Source organism: Meriones unguiculatus, chromosome 6 (assembly GCF_030254825.1).
Source record: "Meriones unguiculatus strain TT.TT164.6M chromosome 6, Bangor_MerUng_6.1, whole genome shotgun sequence".
Lineage (NCBI taxonomy): Eukaryota > Metazoa > Chordata > Mammalia > Rodentia > Muridae > Meriones > Meriones unguiculatus.
Window position 1 is genome coordinate 35,860,674 of NC_083354.1, and position 17,988 is coordinate 35,878,661.

The 17,988-nt window shown below is 42.9% G+C and overlaps 1 protein-coding gene across 14 annotated transcripts in view; it reads left to right on the top strand.

Moving 5' to 3' along the window:
- The window catches only part of Rbms3 (RNA binding motif single stranded interacting protein 3), a 1,270,324-nt gene that overhangs the window by 1,035,624 nt on the left and 216,712 nt on the right, over positions 1-17,988 (top strand). For all 14 annotated transcript variants that reach the window (XM_060385100.1, XM_060385099.1, XM_060385093.1 and 11 more), the window contains 2 exons: positions 1,100-1,257; positions 15,476-15,555. In XM_060385100.1, coding sequence (XP_060241083.1) covers positions 1,100-1,257; positions 15,476-15,555 — 238 coding nt within the window. The remainder of the gene's footprint in view (positions 1-1,099; positions 1,258-15,475; positions 15,556-17,988) is intronic.

Sequence of the window (17,988 nt, forward strand, 5' to 3'; positions counted from 1 at the left end):
TTACACTGACCTCAAAGAGCATGCTGGTCATATGAGCATGCCAAGAGAAGCTACAGAGTGCTTCTTTCGGGTGAGAAGGCGAGTGTTCACAACTGGAGGAAAAGGCCTGTTAGTGGGATGGCCAAGCTCCATAACAATGAGACTGCTGTCATGAATTTATGAGGAGAGACAAATCCATGTGAACTTTGCTGTCACTTATCTATCTGTCTACAGAAGTCATGCAAGCACTTAACAAAGATGGGGAAAGTGAAATTGCAGGGTTCTGTGCCATCTGGGTCTTGGGTGTCATTGGTGGATGAAGTATGATTTTACATGGGTTCACCCAAACTCAACTGCAATAGAAGATTGTATGTATTTTACAAGAAAGGGTAGACAGAGAGCATGGCTGTCATTGATGGCATTTTTTTTATGAGGAATGTTCTTCCTAGGAAAGGAGTTTAGTAAGAGAATTGGTGGCCAGATGTGGTAATGCACACCTGTCCTCCGAGAGCTTGGAAGGTGGGAGCAGGGGAGTCATGACTTCTATGCCACCATGATGCTTAGTTTCATGTGAACTTGACATAAGCTAGAGTCATGGAGTAGCCTCAATTGAGAAAATGCCTCCATTAGATTGGGAAGTAAGCAAGCCTGTAGGACATTTCCTTAATTAGTGATTGATGGGTGAGGGCCCAGCCCATTATGGGTAGTTCCATCCTTGGAGTGGTGGTCCTGGGTGGTTAGAAAGCAGTTTGAGCAAGCCATGAGGAGCAAGTCAGTAAGCAGCACCCTTTATGACCTCTGCATCGGCTCCTGCCTTCAGATTTCTGCCATGACTTCTTTCAATGATGGACTATTATCAGGAAGTGTAAGCTGAAATAAACCCCTTCCTCCCCAAGTTTTATTGGTCACGGTGTTTCATCACAGCAACAGTAACCTAACTAAAACAGTTGCTCTGGGCTCTCTAAGGCTATCTGGGCTCTCTGTCCTACCTAAGAAGCCAGCCTGGAAATCAGTGGTCTCTGAGAACAGAGGAGGACTTTAGACTGTAGTAGTTTGCAATTTAAGTGCAGCACCTGTCAATAGACCTCACTGCATCATTTGTTTCCTTTTCTTCCCTTAGCAACAAGAGCAAGACCCTACAAACCTGTACATCTCAAACCTTCCCATCTCTATGGATGAGCAGGAGCTGGAGAACCTGCTGAAGCCCTTTGGACACGTGATATCCACCAGAATCCTGAGAGATGCTAACGGAGTCAGCAGGGGCGTTGGCTTTGCCAGGTAACTCTTTCTCTGTAAGGAACTCATGCAGGATCTGTCTTTCCTCATTGTTTCTTTTTTAATTCTGCTCCTCTGTAACATCAAGGGCCCGAAGCAATAGAATATGCAAAATAAAATGAAATACAGGTAGCTTATCTAATCTTTCATCTTTCTGTAGCTTTTCCTCAAGCCAAAGAAAAATCCATGAAATTGTAAATACCTTGTGCTCCCTAAAACATGTACACAGCGGTCTGTATGGGTCTGGTCATAATAATATGCACATTTAATAGTCGTGCTGTCAGTACTTGCAAGGCAACCCAATCATTAAGTGCCAATTTCAGCCAGTATTCTAAAGCACACACCCCCATTAGTGGGGCTGAGGATGAAACTAATTTGGTAGACTTCTTGCCTTGCATACAGGAAGCCTTCAAGAGAGCCGTATTTAAACATACTCATAATTCCAGTGCTGGGGAGGTGGAGGCAGGAGAATCAGAAGTTCAAGGTCATCACTGGCTACATAGCAAGTCCAAGACTAGCCTGGTCTGCATGAGATACATTTGAAAAGAACAAAAGACAATTACAGAACATGCGCCTGTATAGTGAGCAAAGAGTCTTCGTGGTTTGCATGTGGGTTTCTGATAGAGAGAGGTGACAGTGAGGAGCACCTGTCCAACCTGCCTTTCACCACTAGCTGAACAAGAACACACACTAGTGCTACAAAATTATTTATTGACCTAAAATATTTGGATTTGCATTTTCATAGTCTCTAGTTAGTTTTAAAACCAAAGATTCACTTATTCCAGAAGATTTTTGGGTTTCTTTTACCAGCTTAATCTCTTGTTTATTCTTGAACCTAAGGTTTCAATTCAGAGGGTGGCAGTGGTTGGAAAGTCCCAGAGAGGGCAGGAATACAAAAAAAGGTCAACAAGCTATGTGCATTTAGGAGGTACCAGCTACATGGCTTTGATAATTTAGGCAGAACAGGAATATATATATTGCCAGAAAAGAAAGAGCAGTTTTCATTTTAACTTTAAGGGAATGTTTACAAAAGAGGGGTCTCGGCCTGGAATATAGTTTGACCATTGTGTCTGCTGTGCTTTCATGAGAAAACAAAGCCAAGGAGACCTCAAAGAGAAAGAAGCTGCTAAGTGAGTGATAAGAAGTTGGAAAAGTAAACTGAGTCTCCATAGCTCCACCTGACTTAATATGGACAGAAAGAAAAGGAATCTTCCATGGGCAAGGTGGGGGAGGTGCTGCCTCCTGTGTGTATGACCATTGGGGTGTTGGCAGTACGGAGCCTGCTGTTAGAGGCCTGAGCAGGAGCCACTGAATGACAGCTGAGTTTGCTTTACGTGTGGAGCACATCCCTTTGAATTCTTTTGCTTCTTACCCTAGCCCTTATCCTCCAAAATCTCTCTAATACATTCATCTCTCTTTTATTGACATTCCTGCTGAGAAATAAGTACATTTTAAGTTCCCCAAGGGAACATGTTTTCTATGATGTGTTGTGTAATGTGGTTTGGGGTTTGATTTTTGTTTTTGATACACCACATGTTTTTTTCCTAGTAATGCCATAACAAAAGGACACATTCTGATTGGCTTCAATAAAAGAAATCTGCTTTCTCATTCTCGATGCTGAAAGCTAATGAACAGGGCCTCTTGTGGTTGCTTTCTTCCAATGTCTCCTCTGAGGTTTGTAGATGGCTATCTTCTCTTTTCCCATAGCTTTTGCTTCTGTACGGAATTTCTTCCGTTTCTACACCCAGCTGGCATGTTTGCTTTCTCCATTCATTGTTGGTTCCATAGGCACATGGTGGGTGGTGGTTTCATAATCCTATGAAGTTCCTGAACAGCTCAGCTCAATAGTTTTAGCACTTGGAGCTGAATCTTCTAAGGGCACCCGTGCGGATTAGGGCCCCTCTTAGATTAATTACCTGTCTCCAAATACATTGCTTTCTGAGGTATTAAGGGCTAGGTCTACAAATGCACTTGAGGTAGGGCCGCAGCGTAGCTAAAGGCCTGAAGCAGGGGCTCCTTGTTTGTCTCTCGTGTCAAGGCTTGCTGTATACTTTGAGTTTGCCTAAATAGAAGGAAGTCCAGACTTCTACAAATGGCAGAATTAAACAATCTAAGCCATCAGATCAAAGCTGCAATCATGGCACACAGAATCATGAAAGAACAACATGCATATGTATCTCTGGAGGAACCAAGGAAGGTTAGGAGCTTTCAGCTGATTATTCCTGATGTTCTAAATTCAGCCTCCTCCTTCTCTGGTGTATTTTGCATATAGAAATCACAGGAGCCCTTAAAAATTCAAATCTGGGCACATCAGAGTCTGCTAGCATTGCCTGAATGATTTTGTCCCTCAATTCCCGCTCCTCCACCCCCAGGGTCATCCCTGGCTTGTCTTACCTTCCTGGTCACGGCTCTTTCTGTCTCGTGACCTGGGCAAGGCTACCCTCCTTGATTGACAACCTTGTCTACAGCTGTTCTGCCTTCTGCCTACTCAGCTCTTAGGTGTTGACTGGCCCATTTTTCTTCAAAGAATTCTTCCCTGACCTCCAACCCCAGACTGTTACCCAAATTAAATGTTATTGTTCATATTCCTGTAAAGTTTTTTATTTCTCAAATAAAATTTATCATGGTTTTATCCAACCAATTACTTTATTTCTGCATTCTCCCACTGGGTTGCTGGCTTTGCTGGCTTCTTTCTTTTTTGTTTTTTTTTTTGTTTTTTTTTTTTTTTTTGACTGTTAGATGGGTGAGTGGATGGATGGATGGATGGATGGATGAATGGATGGATGGATGGATGAACAGATGGGTGGTTCGATAATGGATGATAGATTTGTAGATGGGTAGATGTATTGATGGCTAGGTGGGTGGGTAGATGGGTCGTGTATGGTTGAGTGGGTGGAAGGATGCAGGATAGATGGGTTGGTGAGGAGATGGGTAGATGGGTGAACAGTTAGATATATGGATAGATGAGTGAGAGGTCAACTTTATGATTATCATTCTGTGGCATTACTAAGTAGCTTAGTTTAGTTTTCTTAAAACTTAGATCTGTGCCCTAGGAATCATGATTCAAATTCTACTAAAACCTAGGGGGTTTATTTGTTTGGTTTTGTTTTTCATTTTCTAGACAGAAACACTCTATGTAACCCAGGGTAAGCTCAGCTTCCTGAGTACTGAGATTATAGTGAATATTTGGCAGATCTTTCTTCTCTCAGTATTGGATTTACCGACTTTAGAAGGCAAGTGGATTTAAAAGAAAAACGCAATTTGAAGTGAAGATTTCTTATGCCTCGGAAATCTGAAAACAGAAACTTTTCTGTTTTCTGAGCCTGTCTGTCATTGTGAGCTTCTTGGAAATGGACACAGAATGAATCATCCCTCTTCTATGGACTTTAGATTTTAAATTCTGAGGAGCAGAACCTCCCATGATTGACCCAATGGTGTGGACCGAGACAATGCTTACAGCTCTACCATGTGATAGCAGAGCCATCAAGCTTCCTACACAAGTACTCTGTATCATTTGTTCTGTTTTCCCAAACTGTGGCTCTTGCCTCTAATAACAAGACTAGGAATTAAATTTGGCAGAGTTCATCCTTTCCCTAAAAGAAAACAAACAAACAAACAAACAAACAAAACAAAGGTACTACATTTATTTTATTGTGTGTGGAGAAAAGGGATCATGTCCCATAGCCCATGTGCAAAGGTCAGAGTTCAACTTCTAAGGGTTGGTTTGCTTCTTCCACCACATGTGTTCGAAGTATTGGACTCAGATTGTTAGGCTCCAAGGCAGGTGCCTTGAACTGCCGAGCCACGTCACCATCACTACTTTTAAAAAGCCCTCCCTGCTTTTCCCACTCACCTTTTATCCTTGAGAAGTCTATTTCTGAGCCACAAAACAGAGGTGACTGGACAGTGTTCTTGATTCTTCTGGGGCTAAAACACAGCAAACAAGAGAAGGTGCTATGTTGCATACAGATGCCCTGGGCAGCTGTGCGCAAAGTATGAGCAACTTCAGGGTCACCTGAGAACTTGGCAGAACTGTCTGTTTTCCCATGGCGAGCCACTAACCCAGTAGGCTGATGGAAGGCTTAGACAGCCCTCCTTAAACTGTATTCACAAGCGTTCACCTGCCGCCCTCTCAAGTTGGAGAGGTGTCACGCTGATGTGTCAGGATCCATATGCACATGCACGCATGTACTTCAGAAGGCAAACTCAGATGCTACCCACCTTGCCACTTTCTTTTGACACAGGCTCACTAACTCAGAGCAGCTCCCTGTGTAGGTTAGGCTGGCTGGCCAGGGAGCCCGGGAGATCTTCCTGTCTCTGTCCCTCTGGCACTAGGATCATAGGCACGTCCAGCCATGCCTGGCTTTTGGTGTGGTGCTGGGAATCAAACTCAGGTCACTCTGCTTCTGTGTTAAGCAAGTCACCCTTATGAACTGAGTTGTTTCCCCAGGCACTCTTGAGCAACATTTGATGACTAAATGAAGTACTTCAGTTTTTTGCACACTCCCTTGGATTATAACAACATAAGGGGAGAATGCATTTGCTATGAGAGTGAGCCAATTCTAACCCAGGGAGCAGCACAGCATCACAGAAAGCCACAGGAGCATCAGCTAAATCAGGCCTTAGGTCAGGTCTCCTGGAAGCCCATGGTGTCACAGGCTCCATCAGAGGAAGGTTCCGTGTCCACTGGGAGAGCAGCAAGCTTATTCTCATATCTAGTTAGTTATGACATGTGCCTCGACAAGAAATGTCTCTCTCAGTGGACAAAACCTATATGGTGATCCTCTTGGACTGTCGTCCTGGAACTGCTCAACACTAGGTGTGCTTCTGAGTTCTTCAAGGGATCTGAAACGCCTTTGACTAAAAAGGAAACATGCTCCCCATTATTATTTTACTTGCAAGCTATACATTAATCTTCTTTGATAACCATCTCTTCAAAGTAAAAGGACTATCTTCATTTTATATTTAAAACAGTGAACTTCAAAGCTTTGATTTGAATGCTGGTAGGGTGCACAGAAAAAAAAAGTTCTTCTGTGTTCCAGAAACACTGGATAGCATCTGAAATTACAGACGTTTTATTCTTATGTGTACCCCCCCCCTCCAGTTTTAAAAACTCTCTCACTCTCTCATAACTTAAAACAATGTGGTGGGAGCCTCCACCCTCCAGATGGCATTTTAAAGCTATGTCATAAACCTCTACAAACAGAAGTTTATGGTGGGAATGTTGGCTATCGGGGGCTCCTAGGGAGCTAGTGAGTGTGGCCAGATACCTTGCCTGTGAAGATGAGGATCATACTTCCAACATAAGTCAGAGAGTCTGAAGGCACCTGAGTGTGCACCCAAGCTATGCATTTCCCATTCCCAGAAACATGAGACCATTTGTCACAAGGAAATGTTGGGAGAGCCTACCCAAGCCTTGCTCAATGTGGAGAAAGGATTTGGGGGAGGGGTGCTGTGGGGTTGAACATTCACCAGGCTCCAACATGTGGGAACACAGGCCATCTTGAAGAAAGCATTTACTGTCCCCTGGTGGGCTAAGGAGCGTGAGAGAAATCTGCACACAGAGACCTTTGTGTTAGCTTCAGTTCCCTCCCCTTCTCAGTAATCTCAATGTGCCTCTCTTGGAAGCGTCCTCTGGATGACTTTTAACATATGGGTTGCACAGCACTCTGTCTTTTCCTCTGGCATGAACAGATTTTTTTAAATAAGCCCTTGCCAATCTTCTTTTATTTTTTTCATCAGTTGAATAAAACTGACAATTTATGTGAGTTTGAGGCAAACACTAGCCTGATTAGTAACAACAGATATGAACAGTGAGTTAAAAAATATTCTTCATGTATTTTCTTCCATCCAAGTGCTAACCAAGCTCGACTGTTAGCTCCTGAGACCACGTGAGACTGGGCACACTCAGGGTGCTTTGGACTTTCACGTATTTTCTAGAAATGGCTTGGAATATTAGCATTTGATCACCTAGCTGGCACTTCTTGTTCTGTCCTCTCCCACCTTCTGAAATATGAGAACAGAGATCTACAATAAAATCAGCAATGAACACGGTATGTTTTTGCAAAACATTATTAAGCAAATGCTACTGTTTGCTTCACTGGTAAATGTTTGATTTTGTTTTATTTTTTAATGCCCATCAAATCAATCAGACTCCTGTTGTTATTGTTTGGGGTATGTTTCAGTTATAGCTACCTTGATTCCAGTGACGCGTTAAAAATAAAAACCCTGCCTTGTACTTTTAGCAACACTTTCGGCATTAGCATCTAAGGCACATGGAATCAGGAAATCAAATGTGACCAAGGAAAATCTCTCAAGGGTAAATTTAGTGATTAGTAATCTCCCCACTGCAGCTGTGTCTGCACGGAGACAGGTTATAGTAGTGTTTGCTGACACTGGAAAGAGTGAGGCTGTTTCTTCTTGTAATTATAATTCCTCTCCCAGTTGCTGGGCAGATGGGCAGATGTGACCCTTTGGGAGATGGGCTGTGTCCTCTGCATGTACTCCTCCTGCTCCTTTCATCTGATGCTTCCTGCTCCCTTCTTGAAATTTTTTTCTCATTATCAAACACTCATGATCATAGTTGAAGAAGGCAGAAGCATCTATTCTCATCTCTATATATTCAGAGGCCCGTTCAATCAATCAACTAGTTGTCCACCAACCCTAAAACACAGCCCTCTTTTCAAAGATTATAAGAAATAGTTTATTCTGAGCCAAGTATGAGCGGCTCTGGCCTGAGTAAGCAGATTCAGGTCACCTCAAATACCATGTTCCCATGTAGCAACTTCCATGAAGTTTTCATCGTAACAGAACAAAGGAAGTTATGCACCAAGATTTGTCTTACATACGCTGGCAGAAAGCTCAGGTAGGTAGGTTGCACAAGAGCAGAGAAAACTTTGCTACAGGACTCAGCTACTGTCTGAAGAAGTTCATAGCCTTCTCATTGGTGGATGCAAGCTGTCTACTAAGTCAATACATTCAAAACTTTTTAGTTCACCACAAGGTCACAAGGATGTTAGGTCAGACACAGACCCAGGCAAGAAATGGCTTTTGAGTGAGCTAAAGATAGACCAAGATAAATTGTAATTAAGCTCTGTACTGGTAACATCCCAAACGCTCTACAATCAATGACATTCTAATCAGTTCATCATCCTTGTAGAAGATTCACAAAGTCAACCAAAAAGACAATAAATCAAATGGCACCACTCAATGTATTATTCTGAAATGCCTTAGATTCAAATCTCGTGCTTCCTATGTCTTTCCAAAAAGCTGGAGGGAGATGGTGTTGGTATGTATATCATTAGAAAATGGCATGTATTTTTTCCCCCTTTAAATAGCTGTTGTAAGGTGAAATCATGGTTCTGAAAAAATTTTTTACTCACATGAAACTGAATTTAGTGAGCTGAATTCCCAAGGAAATGTGGACCCGTTTAGCTTCTTCATCCCCTTCCTGCTCTAAACAGAAATTAGATGAAGATGAGGTGGGTAATTACACATCCCTGAGGTTATGGGTTTTCAGGCCAGTTGATGCTCGTCAGTAGAAAAGACACATTTGGAAATATAGCCCCTTGTTGCTTGCATTTTAAATCTGAGGCACTCTAATTTTGCATGTGTCCTCTACCCCAAGTTTTCTGTAAATTTGTCTGGCCCCTTGACTCTCTGCATCTTTGTGGTGGTAGCCATACTTATGCATGGGCTGGAAATCATTTATATCTCTCTTCTGTCTGTCTTATCTGTATTCTTCTATACTTAAAAACTTCAGGCCTCTTCCTGGTATGTGAAATATATTTATTCATTTCCTATCTTGGCTCATCTGACGAAAATGCCTTTGGTTCCCTAACTGTTTCAGATGCTGTATATCGGGATATGAATAAACAATGGAAGTCTGCTTTGGTGAACTGATATTTTATTGGTTTATGGGGATGATTGGATGTGATAAGCAGTCAGATATCAAGTAGTATAAAAATTACTACAACATCACAAAATCAAAATAAAATGTAGGACTGTCACTGGGAATATGGACCAGAGGTCGGAGTGGGACAACACTGTCAATAGGGACCATTTAAATATTTAAGAATACAAATGAAAAGAAATCTCTAGAGTGTTGGGAATGGAAAAAAAAAAAACAGTCTGGCTAAGAGGAAAGAAAAGCAAAGGATCTAGGCTGGGGCAGATTTGGCAAGTTTGGGAAATAGAAGGTTCAGTGGTTAGACCACAAAGCAAGAGAATCCTGTAACTATATCTAAGAATAAAGCATGACTGTAGCACAAAAAAAAATAAAAATAAAAAAATAAATAAATAAATAAATAAAAGTCTTTTGGACAAACCTGAGCTTCAAAGTCCTGCAAACAACAATCGGATTACCTCTAGTGATGCCCTCAGGCCTCAGTGCATGCTGGGCGAGTCTCGGCTACCGGCAACCTTGGATTCTTGCTGGGCAGACAGGCCTGGAGTTTTCAGTCCTACCTGAGCCTCCTCAGTAGAGAGCATCACAGACAAACAAGACTTCTCTAGACAAACACTTCCAGGTCTGAAGGGCTTATTCTTCCCCACTCCACTACCTTAAAGACTCGTTACCAGGATGACAGCCTGTCTCTCTTGACTCTATGCACAGGTGGCTTATTTAGAAGAGATCAAGCCATTTATTTCTGTTTTGTTTTTCTAATTTCTTTAATCAAAACTTTTTCTGGAAACATGAAGCTGGCCTAGAGATAGATTAGAATGTACCAAGATAAGAGTGTCTCACACTCTTAATTAATACAGGTATTCCACCATCAAGGAGATGAAGGGTAATTTCCAGAATTATGGGCGGAGCCATAGGCACTGGCACAGTGATACTGAGATGCAAAGAGAAGTCAATGCTAGGAAGCTTTTACCGCCTGTAGACAGAGGCGAGATGCCTCAGACTCAGGGCCAAAACAGGCAAAAATTAAGGAAGAACCACTCAGATTTCTTCTCTTTTAAAAACGAGCTATTGGCAAGGGCAGCTGTGAGCCACAGTGTATGTGGATATCAGAAGACAACTTTCCAGGAATTGGTTTCCCCCCCTCCCCCCCGCTTCCCCTTGGAAAGGAAGTCTCTCTCACTTGTTCCTGTTGCTCTTCCTACTCAGGTTAGATGGCCCATGAACTTCAAGGTGATTCTCCTGTTCTGTCAGGAGATCAAGGCCATCACGAGTCTTAGGCAAACAGACATAAAGATCAAGAAGCTGACATTGGCATCTTACCAGCAAGAACTAAGGATGACACTCTTTCTGCGCTAGGATCCAGTTCAGGGCAGCCTGTTCAACTGCCTTCTACCTCTCTAGCCTGTCCAGGTCATGACAATTCCCTTGGCTTTTGGGGGGTTTGGAAGGGGCTCCTTGGTTAGTCTTGATTCTTAGTTCCAGAGAACATCTCTGCACCTGACATGCCCAATGTGCTTTCCATGATAGAACCTACATCACCAGCGGACTTTCGAGAACAATGCCCTTGATGCTAAGAGCCTTTCTTGTCGTACCATATCAGGGTATATATCAATAGAACAGTTTCAAAACATCTCAGAAGAAAGCCTGAGTGAGATGATGTAAATCAACATAAGTGCTCAGAAGGGCAGAAGGTCACACTAAGTACAGTGGAAGGTCATCATGAATCGCCAACTTGACATGGCCTAGAATTGCCTGGAAAGGGAATTGCCTCAGTGAGGGATTTTGTAGGTTAGATTGGCCTGTGGCCATCTCTGTGTTGATTGTTTTAAGTTCATTGATATGGGACAGCCCAGACTGTTACGCATATCATATCACCATTCCTTAGGATAGGATCCTGAGCTGTAAGAGAGTGGAGAAACTGAGTTGAGCACAAGCAAGCAAGGAAGCATGCATGCATTTGCTTTTCTCTAATTGCCTGTGCATGTGACATGACTGTTTAGAGTTTCTGCCTTGAACTCCTCACTGTGAGTAACCTTGAATTTTAAGCTAACATAATCCTCTGGATCCCCTAAATTGCTTTTTTATTTTAATCAAAGTATTTTATCACCACAACAGAAATGAATCTAGCACTGATGGCAAGGCTAATGCTGTTGGTCTGTCTCCTCTAAGACATCTCAGTAGGGAGACAGGAGGAGAAACTTCCAGTCCAGGGCATCTGCTCACCAGTCTTCAGGGGGGCAGCCATGGTGTTCTCATGTGCAGCTGTTTTTATCTATGCAGCGAAGAAAATGCTATTTGAGACAATTTCTAACTCTATAGGAAGGTGATGCACTTTTATTTAATCTTTTTGTTATTATTGTATGGAAATCTGATATATGCGTGTCAAGTTTGATCAAATCTGTCCTATTCCCACCCCTGCAATTTCTCCCATTCAGTCCCCATTTTTTCCCTCAAAGTTTCATGTTCCCCCAAACCTACTGAGTCCACTTCATGCTGCTTGTGTGCACATGGGTGCAGGGTCACCTGCTGGAGCATGGCTGTCCTCCACTGGGATGCACCCCTGCAGAAACCCCACTCAACAGTGTGATTCTAAGTGTGGCTGGCCACGTGGCTCGCTGGGAAAGCCTCTGATTAGCGTGCCTGAGGCTCCATGTTCCATGCTCAACATAGCAAAACCAGACAGCTTTCATTGCCAAGCAGCACCCACTCCCCATTTCTCAAAGGAGTGAACTGTGACGCTGCCTCACCATGCTGCTGTGGAGTGTGCGGAGGGAGGCAGCAGAGAGGCTGCCGGGTTTCACTGTTTGGTACTTGTCATAACTGTCCCAACAATGGCGGCCAAATGAGTGGAAGAGAACAACCTGCCAGCTGGCCTAGACTCCTCAGTATGTACATTTGTCTCTAAGCGGTAGGTGGTGCCTAGAGAATGTCACTTGAGGTCTTCCTCTGACCTCCATATGAACACACACACACACACACACACACTAAAATCAAATGTCACAAATGTTTGCTTATTTATTTATTTATTTATTTATTTATTTATCCTGGGGATTCACCATTGTCCTCTGTGTTACAATGGGTTAAGAGGCAAATGACATCATTTAATTTTGAAATGCCAGAAAGAGCACACATTTTAGTCATTAAAATTCTTCTGATAGCGCGTCTCATTGCGTAAATCTTACCAGAAATGAGGATGTTTGGCTTATAAATTTGGATGCTCTGAGTTACCAATAATTTATCCAGTGCCAGTGATTTCGAAACCCCAAACATTTCACAAGAGCGGAAACCTCTAATTAAGCATAACACGTGACAAAGTGGATTTGTTTTTAAATCCATGTCTTGTAACGCTTAGAGCTTTCAGATTGTGAACTGAGAGTACTCTGTTGAGGTGAGAGGGTTAAGCTGAACATGGTTTTGCACAAGGCTTTTCTTCCTCTGTGTGTCAAGCCTGATCCAGAACATTCTGCTAATGCTGGATCAGGTTCTAGTGTGTTGTAGTTTGACTGTGGGGACTATGTGAGCTGTAAGATTAGTCTCTCTCTGCAGTAGAAGTTGTTCAGAAGCAGAGGAGGAGGAAGACTAAAGAGGAGGAGGAAGTAGAGGAAGAGGAGGAGGCAGCTGCAGCAGCAACAACAGAATTCTTTAGTGTGTTTCCAATGACTGAAGCCAGCAGTGGCAAGTCATGAGACAGGAAAGAAACAGGACCTTGAATGTGTGCTGATATTTAAACAGCAGACCTAACAAAACCCCTGAAGCTTCACCCAATGACTGGAGCCTCCTAAGAGCCTGGTTAAAGCATTGTCAGGTGAACAGTTGCCCACGCTGGAGCTGTGCTGCAGGGCACCTGGGGCTCAGGTACCTCCTTAGAAAAATGGAGGCACTGTAATGAGCCAGGATGGCTGGAAGGGGCTCGCAAAGGCAGCTGCTTCCGGTGCTGCCTTTTCAAACACACTTTCAAGCCAGGCATGGGCCAGATTTCAACTAGCTTGAGCTGGCAGCTTTGCAGCACACTTAATTGTGAAACTTGAGAAGAAAACAGGCATGTTCTGGCCAATATGGGTATTCACCTACAGGTCTCACTATTGTTCTGTTTCCAGGCCCTGCCCTGTGGGCAGCATCTCAAGGCCTGAGCCATCATTGCTGGGGCAGTTTTACCTTGTTCAGCTGTGGCCCCGTGTATCCAAATGAAATTCTCATTTCTGAGGGGTATAGCATAGCATGCCTCGACACTGCATGCCATCAGCCCCAGAAAACAGACTTTTCTTGCATTTATTCTCTGGGAGTTGAGTCTCTTATGGTTCACAGCAACCATCTCCTTAGTTACATCTGAATGAACCCAAAGTGAGCCATCTATGCTGCTGATTTTGTGTTCCTAGAAAGAGCCCCCAACAGGCCATAAAATGGCATTAAGAAAGGATGATCATATTTAGAACCCAGAAGGGAAGACTTGAAACTTTCAAACCAGAGTAAAAATAGGCTAGGGGCATGGAGTGGATGGCAGCAGCCCATTTTCTTTTTAGCTTGTTCTGTATTCCCCAAATCAGCGATGGCACATTGTAACCTTCATCTGTGTTTGCTCTTTATTTAGAATTATAAGTCATTTTAGGACAAAGAGAATGGATTTGACTTGTGTGGCTTTGCAAGCATCATTCAGTCTCCACTGTCTGTTATCTACGTGTGCTCAGTGAGAGACTTAACACAGAAGGACTCAGTGCATGAGCCTCTGTCTTTAACCCCTATAATAAAATCTCCTTAATGTGCCATCTGTGGGAGTCAAGGGCTCCTGGTTCCTCTCTCATTCATGTCTTTGCTGAGAAGAAGCTTTTCCTCAAAGAGACCACAGGGAGTAGATCACGTGAGAATATAGGGAGACAGAATTAGAATACTTTTGTTTCTAGAAAAGGAAGTTTCCTATTTAAAAAAATGAACAAAATTAGTAAAGGAAGAATATAGGTTGAGGGTTCTTGTCATTAAATAATGAATGAATTTTTCTCTCTATATGTACAATATTTACATTTAAGTATATTTAAAATTGTCATCTATATAGTTGGAGAGATGGGTATATAGTTAAGAACATTTACTGCATTTCTGGAGACCCTGAGTTTAGTTCCTAGCACCTACCTGGGCTAGTTCACAGCCACCTGTCAATCCAGCTCTTTAGCTCTTTTCATTAATTAAAAATGAACATTGCAGTACTAACTGGGGATGTGACACCATCAGTAAAGCTCTTGCCTTGCAAGCACCGGGACCCGAGTTCAGTCCACAGAACACATAAAACAAGCCAGGTGGGATGATGAGCAGCTGCAGTCCCAGCTCTGGGGAGGTGGAGACAGGCAGGCCTCTGCCTCTCTTTCTAGCCTAGGTGCTTGGTGAATTCCAGGCCGAGGAGAGAACCCACCTCAAAAAACAACATGGAGGACAGCCACACAGATATGCATAAGCACACACATACACACACACAACTGTAGAAACAACAAAGTGAAGAAAGTACATAATTTGTTTTCTTTTTTAATTCTTGAAGATGTTAATTTCAAGATTAACGTGATGCTGGGATAGCTGGAAGTGACCACTCCTTAGATTGTACACGAGATTCTGAAAATTTACACAAACCCTCATTTTATGAATATTGGCATCAAGTATTAAAAATAAAATAGAAGAACAGCCAACATTCTAATATGAAGAAAAGTATAAGTTTGCATGCTTTTAGATTCTTCGTATACGTAGGGGCCCCAAATAAGTCTTTCTAGGCATCTTTCACACAGTGATTTTGTTTTTCATTAAAGGTGCCACGGTGGGTGCTGATAACTGTCCCGCTGATACTGCCACAGGCAGCGAGCGATTCCGATGAACTGTGTCTCCCTGAGTTGTTACAGCACAGGCCTTAGCCATGGCTGCGTGTTGGTCCAACTCCATTTGCCACTTACTGGAGAGATAGCTCAAGGCCTCAAGCCTCCGCTCCCTCATCGAGACGATCTGCCTCTCAGGTTGTTAATCCAGTCATTTGGTGACCATCTATTGACTGCTTTCAACTGCCAAGAGGCCTTGTGCGGAAGCAAGGCCTGTGTGTCTCAGGTTCGCTCCGGGACGTCCACCTGGGTAGCCGTGCAGGGATGGCACACAGAGCCAGGATACCCTTACAGTGTCCCATCAGGCCCCACAGTAGCTATGGAAAAGGGTGATAATTCGTGTACATATGTCAAATCAAACTTATCCACCCCTATCTCATTACCCTTTCTTGTTTATTTTTATAAGAGCAGCTTGACAAAAGTCTATAAACTCACACTCACCTCCCCATCCTTTTTCTTTCTCCCCCAGAATGGAGTCTACTGAAAAGTGTGAAGTGGTAATTCAACATTTTAATGGAAAATATTTGAAAACACCACCAGGCATCCCAGGTAAGAAATGCCACTAGAAGTCACTTCAGAACACCTGGGCTTATTGCTGCCATTAAATCATTTACGTGCTGCGGGGTGCTGGGCAGGGAGGGGGTGCTGTTGTAAGAGTGCAGTCGTTTCTGTTTTGAAATATGTGCATGTTGTGTAGCATGTGTGTTGTGTGCACATGTGTCTGTGAGCACACATGCCCATACATTACCGTCGAGAAGGCTTAAGGAGGGCACTGGCTACCTTCCTTATCAATCTCCTCTTTATCCTCTTGAACCTGAAGCTCGCCATTTTGGTTATTTTGTTAGCCAGTAAGCTCCAGAGAGGCACCTGTTTCCATCCCCCAGTGCTGAGCCCTGCCTAGCTTTTGTGTGGATGTTGGGGGTTTGAACTTTGGTCCTCATGCTTGTAGAGCAAGCACTTTACCCACAGAGCCAACTCCCCAGCCCATAAATGTGTGTGTTTAAACACTATTAAATAATTCATTCTGAGACTTTCTTGGTGATTCCTTATTGGCCTGTGTTTGAACTTGTGCTGTTGATTCCCTGAAGTGGATGAGAAGGAAAGCAGAGCCAAGGGCAGGTGTGCTTGAGTGGATGCTTGTGGCTCTCAGCGTGAGTGCTGACTCCTTCACCTGCCGTTTATTAAGAGGTTATGCGGCGATGTTCATACCAGAGCTGAAAGGCTCATGCTGGACCCCAAACACCACTTTCCACATGCTCGAAAAATGTGCAAAGACAAGCAAGCATTTAGAAATTTTATGGCAACTTGACAGTCGTATAACCGGAGTGCAAAAATTTTATATTTTACAATAATATAAGTGACAATTTGAGAAATTATTAAAAGCTCCATACTATACTATCCCATAGCATTTTAAATTTTCTCAAGGCAGAAATCTTAAGATTTTTATAGGCATCGTAAAAAGATAACACTTTGTGCCATTAAGAGTTATGTTTAACATAAAAAGTGAGATATATCATGTCTATCAGAACTATGAACACCTTAACTAGGCTCAGCCTGGTAGGGTGCAAGGAAGAAAGGTGCTTGAGGTTGGACGATTACATTGAAAGGCTGCCTCAAGAGACCTAAGCATGGTGGCTCACGCCTGCACTTGGGAGATAGAGGCTGGGAGATCAGGATTTCAAGAACATCTTCCACTGCAGAGAGACATCAAGGATAACCTGGGTTACTTGAGACACTGTCTCGAAAATAGTAGTATATAGTGATACACAAAAAGTTAATATTAAATGAAGTGCTGTACTGAGAAAAATTATAGTGTATAAAGAACTTCCTAGTAAATTGTGGTTAATGTATTGCTCTTTTGATGATGAACTCTCTCAGTGGAAATAAGTTCTTATATGGTATAAATATACACACATACTGCTACAGCAATCTGCCATTGAAATCTACAAAAGGTTTGGGAATTTGGCTTCTAGCTCCTGTAAAACAGTGACATTCTATAGAGGAGAAAATGTGAGCAAAAAGAGAGCTATTTGGTGGCATGATTGGGGCTTTTGTCCTGACTTCCTTGTTTGGGAGGATTTTGCAGAAGCAGGAAGGACCTTCCTGAGGACTCTTTAATGATGGAGAAGACACAGATTGCTATTTAGTCAGTGCGCGTGTGTGGGGCAAAGCCTGTGCCTTGATTTGCTTTGCCTCACAGGGAATATCGCTCTGGGAACCGACTGTGTCGTGATCCACTTGGAGACATATGGTGTTGTCGGGAAAGGCAGTAACAGTTTTCTTCTCGGCATGGAAGCTGTCTTTGCGTTTTAGAAGAAATACTGTGGGCTTTTTCCCCCCTCTTAGTATAAATAGACATCTTAAGACATTCTGCCCAGAACTGTCACTGAACAGAGGAGGCCTGTGTGTGTATGTGTGGTTTATTTTTTGAGACAATCTCCTGCTGAACCAGAAACTCAGCAATTTGGTGGGAATGGCTTGGTCAATGTTTGCAGGGATCTGCCTGTCTCCCCCTTTCCTGAGCTAGAATTACAGGCACATGCCACCATGCCTGGCTTTTACATGTTGCTCAGTATTTGAACTAGGTCCTCATACATGTGTGGCAAGCTCTTTACTATATGAGCCGTCTTCCCAGCCCCTGTGTTTTCCTTGCCTTAATCCTAGTTTGCCCAACAGATGTCCATGCATACAGAAGGCATTGAGCTGGTTGTGAATCACATGATAATGTTAAAAAGTTAATTAAGAAGCAAACTATGTGGAAATAATCATTAAATTTTGAGCACCAATTTTAACTTTATAGGTTTCATCCTTTGGGAATAAAAGGACATAATGAAATCCATCCTGACCTGACAGGTTTGGAAATATTTTGTTTGGTTTTCTCAAACTTACAGGTAATGAAAACAATTTAATGCCAAAGACAAAAGAAAATCTCTATAGATCCCTAAACGTCCCAGCATGCTTCCTGTGTAGACAGGCAGAGAT